Source organism: Cebus imitator, unplaced genomic scaffold (genome assembly GCF_001604975.1).
Source record: "Cebus imitator isolate Cc_AM_T3 unplaced genomic scaffold, Cebus_imitator-1.0 Scaffold145, whole genome shotgun sequence".
Classification (NCBI taxonomy): domain Eukaryota; kingdom Metazoa; phylum Chordata; class Mammalia; order Primates; family Cebidae; genus Cebus; species Cebus imitator.
In genome coordinates this window covers 64,302-77,197 of record NW_016107460.1, presented here as the reverse complement: position 1 = coordinate 77,197, position 12,896 = coordinate 64,302, and the positions used below count along the sequence as shown (strand labels likewise).

Below are 12,896 nucleotides of genomic sequence, written 5' to 3'. Positions count from 1 at the left end.
GGGGCCAGGAGCTCATTCCAAGTAAACATACACACTGGGTGGTGCAGTCCAATACACTCTGCTGTGACTGTTCCCTGCCCTCAGACTCAGGGGCTCAAGGAGCAGCCGTATTAAAACCCAGTCTGTTCAAGCACACGCCAACCCTCCTATATCACAAAGTCTCTGTGGTGGCTCACCCACTGCTTCCACCAGTTCCTTTTATGCTCCTTTTAACCAGCTGAGGTGACCCAAGATGATTTCTGTAGGACTTGCCAGTCAGTTGGGAACAGACAGGGAATGATTTGTTCTTTAAAGCAGACACTAGGTGGTGTTTAGTGTCGGCCAAAGTAAGACTGTGAGCAGTAATTTGGGGATGGGGGGATCTTACTTGGAAAAGAGGCAAATAAGGGATGGGACGTAACTGGACCAGAGCACTTACCAACATGCCCCCTTCCCTGGCAATGCTGGAGGAAGTGCACGACCAAGGAAACAAGAGACAGGGCTCCATTAAGTGACAATAACCCAGGGCTACAATCTAGACTTCTTACACTATAGTGCCTAATACATACAGAGAGAAATAATTTATGAGACAACCTCAATATTTTTCAACTGAACACATTTATTGAGCACCTGCTATGTGCCAGCATCTTTCAGAAGGATAATACTTCAAACGAGTCAGGATCCTCCAGAGAATATTGGGAGCCCTTCTGGATGAGGAAGATGCTACTGGAATGGACAGAAGTGGAAGGGAAGGCTTTGGTAAATGTGTTCCTGTGATCCCCCCTCCGTGGAGTGACTGCCATTTCCCATACGGCCTGCAGTAGGCATCCTCTCCCTGCTCACCTGATGCTAGGGCAACATTTTGCATTTCTTCCTTTCAAATGGTGTCTATGATGTCCTTTGGGATCACTCAGTTTGGTAGATTGGACTGTGATGAGGGCAGGTCACTAGGAAAGGGTGGGGCCAGAGTGGCACTCTAAAGCAGTACCAGGCCAGCATGTGAGCACACTGAAATAAGGACACTGATGAGGGAGGAGGCCAGAAGGAGCCAGCCCTCTGCCGTTAGTCCATTTGTTTTTGCCTCATTGACTTTTGCTACTGATGAACTGGCTTCCCTATTCACTGGAGGCGGCATCATCACCTCTGAATTATTTTTCTCCTTCTCCCTAATGTTTGCACGTGGCTTTTCATCATCAGCTATTGACTAGCAATCCCATTTATGGGCAGGAGGTGGAATGCTGGTGGCTTTCTGGCAATCAGCTTGGCAGAGAGAGGCTCCTTCCTGTTCTGAGCCTTGTGGTTCTGCAGTCATTAGTCTGACCTGAGTAGCCCATTTTCTTGGCATGACACACCACAGCAGCAGTGAGCGGGAGACAGAATTTTTCTTGACTGGAGCTGGGGATGTTAAATCAACCTCAGGCAGTAGCCTAGCTCAAGGGATAATAAACTATGACCCTTGGGCCAAATCTTACCCACTAGGTGGTGTTCTTGTAAATAAAGTTTTATTGGCCAGGCACGGTGGCTCACACCTACAATCCCAGCACTTTGGGAGGTGAGGTGGGTGGATCATGAGGTCAGGAGTTCAAGACCACCCTGGCCAACATGGTGAAACCCCGTCTGTACTATAAATACAAAAAATTAGCTGAACATGGTGGCACACGCCTGTAATCCCAGCTACTCAGGAGGCTGAGGCAGGAGAACTGCTTGAACCCAGTAGGCAGAGGTCACAGTGAGCCGAGATTGCACCACTGCACTCCAGGCTGGGCAACAAAGCGAGACTCCATCTCAAATAAATAAATAAAGTTTTATTGGAACTCAGCCACTCCTGTTCATTTACATATTACCCGTGGCTGCTTACATACTACAGTGGCAGAGTGGAGCAGCTGCAACAGAGACCGTATGACTGGTAAAGCCTAAAATACTTCTTATCTAGCCCTTTTCAGAAAAAGTTTACCCCTGGTCCTGAATGAGGAGACTATATATGTTTTAAATTAGAGCAGAATATTACAATTCTGCATGTTAGAGAGTCCAGGATGCTTGGGGCAAGACCTAAGGCGCTCATTACCAGGATGGGAAAGACTTGAAGCTTCAGCTGAAGGCTGATGATGGTTAACTGCTGCCAGGAGGGCTGTGTTGGAAAGGGCTCTGAGGCTGTGTCTGGGCTGGCGTGGGCGTTTCCAGAGAGATGAACACTGTGCCATGATTAATTCAAGCAAGGAGCACCAGACTGGGAATTGAGCTTGGCAAACCCATGCTCTTCTTCCTCAAAGGTAAATAGTATCCAGGGACAGCTTGGCACTGCCCCCGATGCCAGCATTTGGCATTGCTGAGGTTGGAGCTGTAAACAAACATACCCTTACTGGGGTGAGAGGGAGGTGAGATTCAAATACCATTCACGCCATGGCAGAAGCAGATAACAGGCAGGAAAAGCCAAGGTCGTTGGGCTCCAGCTCCGGCGTTAATTAAAGCTCCCATGCAGTCATGTGAGGCTGGCAGTGCACTGGTGTTTGTTCAGGAGAGCGTTTCATGTACAGTTTCCCGTTTCGGGGAGAATGGCATTATAAATCTGTGTGATAAAAATGCTGGTGAAAATATTCCCAATCATTTAAAAACGAGAGACATAGGATGTGTGACCCAGCATGGTCACTGCAGAAAGCAGTATACAGTGTGGCTCCTGTCATTTTAATATAGCCCTTAGATTGTGGTTTTTGAAAGTTGAATAATCTTAAGACTACCTACCCATGATGTTTAATGGCCTATAATTCTGTAATTGCAACAAATGACTCTTCCTCAGTGATCCAAATAAATTCAGGTAGTACAGTGGTCTTCTGAAGCCCCTCATCCGTTCCAGTGAATGTGCTGTTGAAAAGGTGTATGCAAATCTAGGTTCTGGAACTCACATATTTTAAATGCACCAAGATTCTGTTACTCATGCTAAATCTTTATAAAATACATTAACCACTTTTGTATAAATCCAGATTTTCAGGTGTTGTGTGGCTTCAAAGTGAGGAATTATGTATGTTTGATATGTTTACTTACCAAGCTGACTTTTTCCATTATAAGCAGTGCTTAAATATTCCTGGGGCCACTGTTCTCTGGTAATGTAAATATATGGAGAATCCAGTAAGGTGTGCATTACATTATTATGCAGTAATCCCTCATACAAGTCACTTAGTATCTCTCCCACATTCAACATTTTGGCCTTAATTGATTTTCCTTCACACCATGGAAAAATTGCCAAATTGGTTCTGGCTGACTAGGTCTTCTTTCATTTCAAATAATTATATAAACCATTTAAATTGTATAAACCTACTAAACCATATCTCAAATGCTGAATATTCAAAAAATATATTTTATGACTTAAGTTTGTTGAGAATTTATTTGCATAAAAATTCCAGTATTTTTCTGCTGTGTCCCTAGAGACATACCACCCCCAGCTAAGGGTGGTAGGCAAATGTGTTACGGGCTCCTGGGAAATGGATCATGAAGAATTTGGTGCGCTCAGAGGCCAGAGGGGCCGTGGGGCCTGAGTTTGTGTGTTTCGAGAACACGAGCAGAGGACATTCAGATGTAGAATTCCTCCAGGTCATTATCCCCCCGGTCAGCCGACCCTACAGGTGATGGCATGTCTCCATCAGTCTGCTTGACTCTAGGGGCATCGCATGGGAGTTGTGGAGAGGAGTCTGTGATGGGGGAGGCACTGGGAGCTGGGGGAGCAGCACTGGCTGTTGCTGACAAGCTGGAAGACCTTTTGGTGAAGAAAGGGAGGGAAGCCCAGGAGGTCTCTGTGGTCACCCTGCTGACAGTGGGCAGTGGTCCGTCCCTGGAGTCCTTGTGAGCTGCCCAGTGGCTGCTGCATCTTTCATACGGGAGGGGTGTCTCCACTGTGCTGCAGAACCTACTGGGGGCAGAATATGCAGAGACCACAGACAGGTCCGAGGAGGACAGCCGCAGGCCCGTGTCCACATCTGTTTCCTGGGCCCCCTCTAGGTCATCAATGGAGAGGAGGTGGCCATGCCTCCGTTCTGATGCCCTGTGCCCTGGGGCACCTGTGTTTGAAAACCACTGTGGTTCTGCTGAGGAGGGCAGGGAGGGGCCTCCCGTGGGCAAACAAAACAAGGACTTGCTTCTCTGGAAAGACCAGGGAGGGTTGGGGCTACTGTTGGCTCGTCTGGCAAATTCCTGCTGGTGCCCAGGAGGCAGGCCCGTTCGGATGGGCCCCGGGTGAGGACTGTCAAGTGGGGACTGCTGGCTGCTGCCAGGTGTATGGCTTGGTATAGCAGTGCTCGGTAAAGGAGTGGAATGACGTTTCTTCTCGGAGGAATGAAGTGTTCTGCCAGGTTTGGGAAACTTCTTGTGCACCCTTTGTGCCTGTAGGGGGAGAGGCAGATCACATTAGTGCAGGATGGGAATTGTTAAATGCATTAGGAAACACAGTTACCAATCACTGGAAGCTCCTGGCAATGTCATGGCAATAATGCATTACCAGAAATTTTGTTCTGCAATTTTTTTTTTATTTTGATGGAGTTTCACTCTTGTTGCCCAGGCTGGAGTGCAATGGTGCGATCTCAGCTCACCACAACCTCCGCCTCCTGGGTTCAAGTGATTCTCCTGTGTCAGCCTCCCGAGTAGCTGGGATTACAGGTGCATGCCACCATGCCCAGCTAATTTTTGTATTTTGTAATTTTTATAGTAGAGACAAGGTTTCGTCATATTGGTCAGGCTGGTCTCGAACTCCAGACCTCAGGTGATCCATCCACCTCGGCCTTCCAAAGTTCTGGGATTACAGGCATGAGCCACTGCACCTGGCCTTGTTCTGCAATCTCTAGAGCAAAGATAGAGGTAGCAGAGTTTTGAAGAGCACCAGACAGACTCTCAGTCTGAGGAGTCATCTCCAAGGCCAGGAGGAGATTCAGCTCCTTATCACCATACAGAATACTTTTTAAAGCACACATGCCCGTGGTGCTCAACAAATTGGCAAAAAGAGCATGGGGCTGGCTAAGCAGGATAAAGGAGATAGGAATTATCACAAAATGTAAAAAGAATGCTTGCAGGGTTTGTTTTCTTCCAGCCAAAGAACCACAATGAGCTCACCTGGTAGACACGGGAACTGTTACTGATGAGAGGACATAAGTGATCAGGATGGGCTATGCACAAACAGTTTCAGAACAGATCCACATGGGATGTGATTCTAGTACATGCACGACAGCCAGGACACAATCTTAGAGTGGTCCATGGTTCCGGACAGTAAATACTCCATGAGTGAGGGGCTATCAGGAGGTTAGCATTTATCTATTGTTGCTAGAAACTACTGCTTCCTCTATATACTTTGACTTTCAGGAACTGTGTACAGGAAAGGGAGCTGCTACCTACTGTCTGCTCCTGTTCCTGTGGCTCCTGTAGGGCTTGGATGAGCAGCTTTGCCCTGTCGTATCCCAGCCTGTCCTTCCGGTCCAGCAGCCCTCCCCAGCCCTCACTGTAGCTCACCAGTAACCTGTTTCTGTTGTGCAGAACTGGAGACCTCTCTTCCAATGCGCATTTGCACCTGGGGCTGCTTCTCTCAGCTTCTCTCTCTGGTAGGTGTCCAAGCCTACAGGCCAACCTTACTATGCAAGTTTTCAATTAAATAATAGGTTTGGGGACAGTGGGTCTGGCTTGACCCACTGTCTATTATTAATAGTATCTGATTTACAAATTATATATTTATTATATATATTAATAGTATATATTAATAGTATCTGATTTACAAATCCCTGAAATGAGAAAAGGGTTCTGACTGGGTTATACTACAAAGGCTCTCTCCTGGAGGCACAGCCACCTCCTCTCCATTGATGACCTAGAGGGGGCCCAGGAGACAGATGTGGACATGGGCCTGCGGCTGTCCTCCTCGGACCTGTCTGTGGTCTCTGCATATTTTCTTAATCATTTGAATTTTGCTAAATAAGAGAGGAAACAGTCATGAGGCTATTTAGAAAAGAAGTCCTTGGGTATGGAGGTTGTTTCTGGTTGGGGGGGGCAATGTTTATTAACTAAAATGGGTATCTTCTTTTTCCCAAAGGCCAATTCCCTTGGGTGCCCTACGTTATTTTCTTTCTTGATAAGTATGCATCACCTTGTTACTTCAATCTTCAAAGTCTTATTTGAGAACATGCGCTTCGTGAAAAATTTTGCAGTTCAAATCTGCCTGAAAAAGGAAGCTTCTGTGGTTATTGCTTTATGAGGAGCAAAAGGTCAAGGTTCCCATGCAAGGATTGCCAGGGGACATGTAAATCATCCCACTGTCAGGGAGTAGGGAACTGTTCAATTTGGCTTAAAATCAGGCATAACTGATGGCGGATGAAGATTCTGTAGTTTTGCAGAGATTTCCATGACTCTGCTTGTTTAACAGAAATCTACCTGTACTCTGTTTTATTTTTACCACATAATGAAGGTAGGAACCCAGACAAACCCTACATTCTGCTGCTCTGAAGGGAGGTGGTACCTGGTCTTTTTCACTGGAGGGTGCCCACATGCACAGTGGAGCTGCCTGCTGGGTGGGCGGAATTGGAGGCTGGCGTGGCACTGTGGATAATGGCAGGAATCCTGAGGGGCAGCAGGAGGCAGGTGGCTGAGGAGCCTCCACATCCCTCCTGAGGCCTGGAGCTGATGTGCATGAAGGAGTTGCCTGGGCAGATCTGGTGGTATTCTCTGGCTCTGTCCAGTGGCAAAGAGGTCAGTTTCTAAAAGCGGGGTCTTGTTGGATTTAAAGACAACTAGCCTATGTGAAGGATGGAGCTACTTTATGTGCTGTTCCCCTGGTGGTGGATCCATCTCTGGCCTCTTGTGTGCTTGTCTGCTGACCAGAAACACTAGAGGCTGAGAGGGAGTTACTGCAGATATTTCCCGAGATTTCCCCTCAGTGGACCTTTCCAGAGTGAAACAGGTGCCTGAATCCTCCTCACATGCAAGCCTCCCTCCTGGCTTTCAGCTTCTTAGGGGCTGCTCTCCTGAGCTGCTCCAAGTGACAGCAGCAATGTACCGCTTCCTTTCTCTTTGAAGCAGTGCAGGCTAGCTGCCTCCCTGGAATCCAGAAGCTCTCTTCTTTGCTATATAAGGAACTTTATCTAAGGAACAGAATAGCGTCAAATAAATTAATGTGCTTAAGGCAACCAGGAAATCTGGTTATGTCCCTAAAGTCGCCAAAAGATTGGAATTCAGTAACTGATCCAAAAGTTTTTCCTGTACCTTTGAGTGTACGCAGTTTGCAGTTGGGGAAGTGAAGGGGTCTGTGGTGAGCTACTCAGCCAAAGCATCTTTTTCAAGGATCTGGGTGTCAAGAGGCTCATTCCCTGGCACATGGACAGAATCCTTTCTCTTTTTAAATTTTTTACTTTTTATAGGTTTAGGGAGTACAAGTGTAGTTTTCTTATGTGCAAATACTGCATAGTGATGAGGTCCGGGATTTTAGTGTACCCATCACCCAAACAGTGAACACCCAATAGATAATTTTTAGCCCTCATCCCCTTCCCTTCCCCTCCCCCTCTCCCACTTTGTGGAGGTGCCAGTGTCTCTTATTCCATTCCATATGTCCATTGTTTAGGTCTCACTTCTAAATGAGAACCTGTGGTATTTGACTTTCTGCTTCTGAGTTATTTCACTAAGATAATAACCTCTAATTCTAACCATGTGGCTGTAAAAAATGTGATTTCATTCCTTTTTATAGTTAAGGAGTGTTCCATGGTATATATATCACATTTTTTTTCCAGTTGTCCTCTGATGGATACTTAGGTTGATTCCATATCTTTGCTACTGTGGATAGTGCTGTGATAAACATACTAGTGCAGGTATCTTTTTGATAAGAATCTTTTCTTCTGAAATCACTAGTAAAGGTGATTCTGCCCCTCCCCCAGTAACTCTGGCAGAGTCTCATGATTTGTTCATGGGCACAGACTTCTCCCTCAGCCTCACACTTCTTTCCCAGTAAGATCTCCTTTTGTTTTGTCTTCGGCAGAAACATGACCGGTGTGACAATGTCTGCTGTTTAAGGAGACTGTGATGGCCACTTTAACACAGGGACTAATAAAATTTTGGGGCTATCTCAAGAAAATTGGGCAACAGGTTCACATTGAGAAATCAGTCTTGCTCTAAAGAAAAACACCATGTTTAGCTTCTCCTTTGGGTGATTTTCATACACTCACTAAGGATGCTGGCCATGGGCAAAACCTGTGTTGTCTTTTTGGAATGGTCAGTACAGGAAGATGATTTTGATGAAAAGGGCAAAGTTTACTCTAAGAATGCACAAAGCCTGTACATGTTTTGTAAAATCAGTGACTTTTTAGGTAGAAGTTTGAAAGTTGTCAAAGAGATACTGAGCTAGGCAGGATGGCAGTTGAGCAAATGCTTGCTAGACTCATCTGCCTGCCTTCCTTTTCCCATCGCCATTATGGAAGTATAAGCCTTTCTGGAAAATCATCAGTTATAGCAACATACCAATTCCATTATCTGCATAGAATGGCAGGTAGTCTAGTTCAGGATCAAGTAAAAGTACTTATTCCCCAAAATTGGCAAAATGGCAGCAAAGTGATAATTAGCACCCTCAATAGCTTCCTGCCAAGAGTTACTTAGCCTCCTTAGCTTCACCCTGCATACCTCTTGAGTGATCCTTCTGAAAGCCAAACCTGAACAAGCCCCTTGGCAAAATCCACTCCTTGGCAAGTTCTACAAGACCCGGCCTACCCCTTCAGCCTTGTGTCTTTCTAGAATCCTAACCCATGTGCTCCAGCAGTTTACAACGACCATAAACACCTCATGCTCGTCTATACCTCTATGACTTTACATGGTGCCCCCAGTGTCTGTGCGCTTAGAGAACACCTGCCACCTCCAGACACAAAATTCAAGGTGCTGCTGTGAAGCCTCATTTGGCCTCTTCCCTTCATTTGGTGAACAACATGCACTCATTGCTCTTGGGCATATTCCTGGGCCACAGCATGAGCATGTTTGCAGCTTTAGTAGATACTGTCAGTTTTGCAAATTGGTTGCATCAATGTATAATTCTACCAGGAATTTATAAGTATTCCAGTAGCTCCACATCCTCACTAGCATTTGGCGTTGTAATTCTCTTTAATTTTAGCCATTCTAGTGGGAAATGGCATTTCATCATGTTGTTAATTTGCATTTCCCAGATGAGTGATGATATTGAGCATCTTATTAGATGTTTATGGGCTATTTAGGCATTCTCTTTTGAGACATTCCTGCTCTTTATGCATATTCTGGATTTAACTCCTTTCTTAGATATATGCATTGCAAAAGATATCATCAACCAGTTTGTGGCTTACCTTGTTTTCTTATTGGTGTCTTTTGAGGAACAGAAGTTCTTCTTAAAGTCATTTATCTTTTTGTCTTTAAGGCTAGTACTTATTGTGCTCTGGTTTATTTCTTTATTTCTTTGGCCATAGGGCCTCCTTCTGTTACCCAGGCTGGAGTGCAGTGGCGTGATCATAGCTTACTGCAGCCTCAAACTGCTGGGCTCATGTGATCCTCCTGCTGCAGCTGCCCCAGCAGCTAGAGCTAAAGGCATGTGACACTATGCTCAGCCCATTTTTTTTATGTTTTATTTTTTGTAGATACTGGGTCTGGCTGTGTTTCCCAGGCTGGTCTTGAATTCCTAGCCTCAGGTGATCCTCCTGCCTTGGTCTCCCAAAGCACTAGGATTTCAGGCATGAGCCATCATGCCTGGCCCCTTGCTCTATTTTAAAAACTTTTTGCTACTGCATCCAGTAGCCATTGTGAACCAGACTCCTGAGGACTGTGGATGATCACAGGTAGGAGAGAAAATAAGCCACTCTTGATTAAGCCACGATTCGTCAGGTCCCTGTCATTCTCGGTTGACCCTGAACTTACAAATTACCTCAAAAAATAAGAGACATTGATATAATTAGAGGAACTGGGTTAACTGTTAAATCTTCACTTAGTGCTGTAAAGTTTTTAGGAACTGGGTTGCTTGACCTCTGACCCTGCAATTATGTGTTTAAACAAATGTTCAGTTTTGTACATAGCAAGCACTCAATACAATTCTGAATGAATAAATACAAAAATACATGTGAGATACAAATACATACCTTATAAAATAATATAAGGTAATTTTAAGGTACTTATACATATGTAAGCATATACATATATAATTCATAAATACCAACAGATATTATTTGATTATAACAGGAAAAAAGTTATGAGGACTCTGATATTTCTGGGGAAAGCAGTAGCAATATCTAATGATAAAGAGCAACTTTTCAAATAAAAAAATATCTGAGGGGTTGCCTCAGGGACCAGCTTTGTTTAATACAGGTTGAGTATCCCTAATCCCAAAATCCGAAATCCAAAATACGTCAAAATCTGAAACCTTTTGAGTGCTGACATGATGCTCAAAGGAATGCTCATCGAAGCATTTTGGATTCTGGATTTCTAATGCCCAAGTGGTAAGTATAATGCAAATATTCCAAATTCCAAAAAAATCTGAAATCTCGATCACTTCTGATCCCAAGCATTTCAGAGAAAGGATACTCAACCTGTATCAGTAGTGACTCGGGAAAATGTGGCAAGGATCACAGGAGATACTATTAATAAAAAGAAAAGGGCTGGGCACCTAGGAGTTCTAGGAAACAACCCGGATATTGATCTGATATATATTAAAAAGCTATTCACTTAAGGAGGAACAACGGAGAAAGTCAAGGTGATATCTAAGGACTCAGAGCTGACGCCAACAAATCTAATGACAGAATCTGTAAAACTGAAAGAATATTGTGCCCAGGTGCAAGCTTTCTCTTTGTATAAGTTCTTCATCTTTCCTTGATACTTATTTTTGGTGTAATTTGTGAATTACCCTGCTCATTGGCTGTAAAACACAGAAGTAGACGAACTGATTTATTTTTATTTTTATTTTTTATTTTATTTATTTATTTATTTATTATTATTTTTTGACAGAACTGATTTTTATATTAAAGGATCATCAGAGTTTCAATATCATTGATTTTAAGAAATTCCAAAAGAGAAATATCCTGTGACATAGTTCAGTGACCAGGAGCAGCTGACAGAAATGATTAACAGTAACTTAGATTAAAAAATCCCATTCTTACTTTATTTGAACAATAATCAAGAGATAGAGTATTTTGTTTTTCAACTAACCAGATAATTTATTCAATTCTCCAATTTAATTTTCTATTGCACTGAGGGTATAATGCTAGCTCATGGGACTGAACTTTAGCTAATTACTGCATTCTAGCCCAGAGGATTATTCAAGTTAAAAAGAAAATAAGCCAACTCAGTAGTACACACCTGTAGTCCCAGCTACTCAGGAGGCTGAGGTAGAAGGATCGCTTAAGCCCAGGAGTTTGAGACCAGCCTGGGCAACATAGCAAGAATCCATCTCATTAGAAGAAAAATGACATGCATATGTGTATATTTGGGAGCCTGACTGGAATCTTGGAGATTCAGTTTAATCCCAGGTTTCTCTAGCTGAGCACAAGTGACATTTTTAGCTGAATAGCTCCTTGTTGGGAGAGCCGTCCTGTGAGGATATTTAACTGCATCCCTGACCTCTATCCACTAGAAGCCAATAGCACCCTGGCCACCTCCCAGTTGTGACAACCAAAAATGCCTCAGGACACTGCCAAATGTCCTCTGGTGGAGGAGCGATGCCAAGTGCCCCTAGGTGAGAATCATTGCTAAACTTTTGTGTTATGAAAACATAATGTCATTGCATAAACCTGAGGGTCCAAGTTCTCTGGGAATGTCTCCCTATCATTTTTCGAATTAAATTTTTATTTTAATAAACTGATACGTAAACAGTTTTAAAAACAAAGTATGTTATAAAAAGCTTACAAAGTGGGGGGAGAAAGAGATTTTACCCTTATCCAAGTCTTATTTCTTAGAGTACTGCTGTCTATAGAACTCTGTGCAATAATGTTTAATATCTGTGCTGTCTGATATGGCAGCCACTAGCCTGCCAGTTCTCCCCAGAGAGGACTCCCTCAGCCTCCTGCCTGGCAGGTGTTAGGAACCTGGCAATACCGGAAGTACAATACAGAACTGCACTTCTTTCTCCTGGGCTTGGTACAGAACTCCCACCCTTGACTGTGCTTGGTGTCCTGTGGTCTAGGTCCATTGCACTGGTCCACCTTTCCAGAGAGTAAGCTTTGTCCTGATGGGAAGGGAAGAGGTACTTGATCTGGGGGTTCAACTGCTGTGTGTGGGTATATATCATAAAGCTTTATTTACAAAAATAGGTGGTGGGCCAGATTTGGCCTGTCTTTAATTTGTTGTTCCTGGTCAGTTGCTTTCTGTACAAACTTCTAAACCAAGTTTCCCACTCTCTCATCTAGGCATAGACACTGCCTGTTTCCCTTTCAGCCTGGCCATCTCCCTCCTGCTCCTTTCTTAGGGCCCAGGCCTACAGCATCAAGTCTTGGCCATTTGGTGGCTCAGAAGGATAAAGACAAGAGACAATCGGTGAGGGCAGGAGGGGAGTGTGGTTTAGGGACTCTTGATTTGGTAGGGAGCAGAGGGGAGGTGTGCTCCCAAAGCCAACCTACTGACCTCGTGTGCCCCCAACTTCCTTGTAAGAAGGTAGGGGGAAAAGGATATTCTGGTTTTGCTGTATTGGGCCACCCAGCATGCCTTGAAGAGGGAAGTGGCTGTTCTCACAGCTGGAGCTTCTCTGAACTTTAAGTGTGAGATACTTATTACCATTTTTGCTTTTTGGCCTGGACTCCAATCACTAATTCAGGGAAAACTGAGCCCCCACTACTTCACATAATAAAAGCTGATTACAGGCCAGGCGCAGTGGCTCACACCTGTAATTCCAGCACTTTGGGAGGCCAAGGCAGGTGGATCACAAGGTCAGGAGTTCAAGACCAGCCTGGCTAAGATGGTGAAATGCTGTC

The 12,896-nt window shown here is 44.4% G+C and overlaps 1 protein-coding gene across 1 annotated transcript in view; it reads right to left on the bottom strand.

Annotated features, from left to right (window-relative positions):
- Window positions 1–578: 578 nt before the first annotated feature.
- FAM124A (family with sequence similarity 124 member A) overlaps window positions 579–12,896 on the bottom strand; it is a 57,275-nt gene continuing 44,957 nt past the window's right edge. Inside the window, exon 4 of the mRNA XM_017542450.1 lies at window positions 579–4,350. Coding sequence (XP_017397939.1) covers window positions 3,544–4,350 — 807 coding nt within the window. The 3' untranslated portion in view covers window positions 579–3,543. The remainder of the gene's footprint in view (window positions 4,351–12,896) is intronic.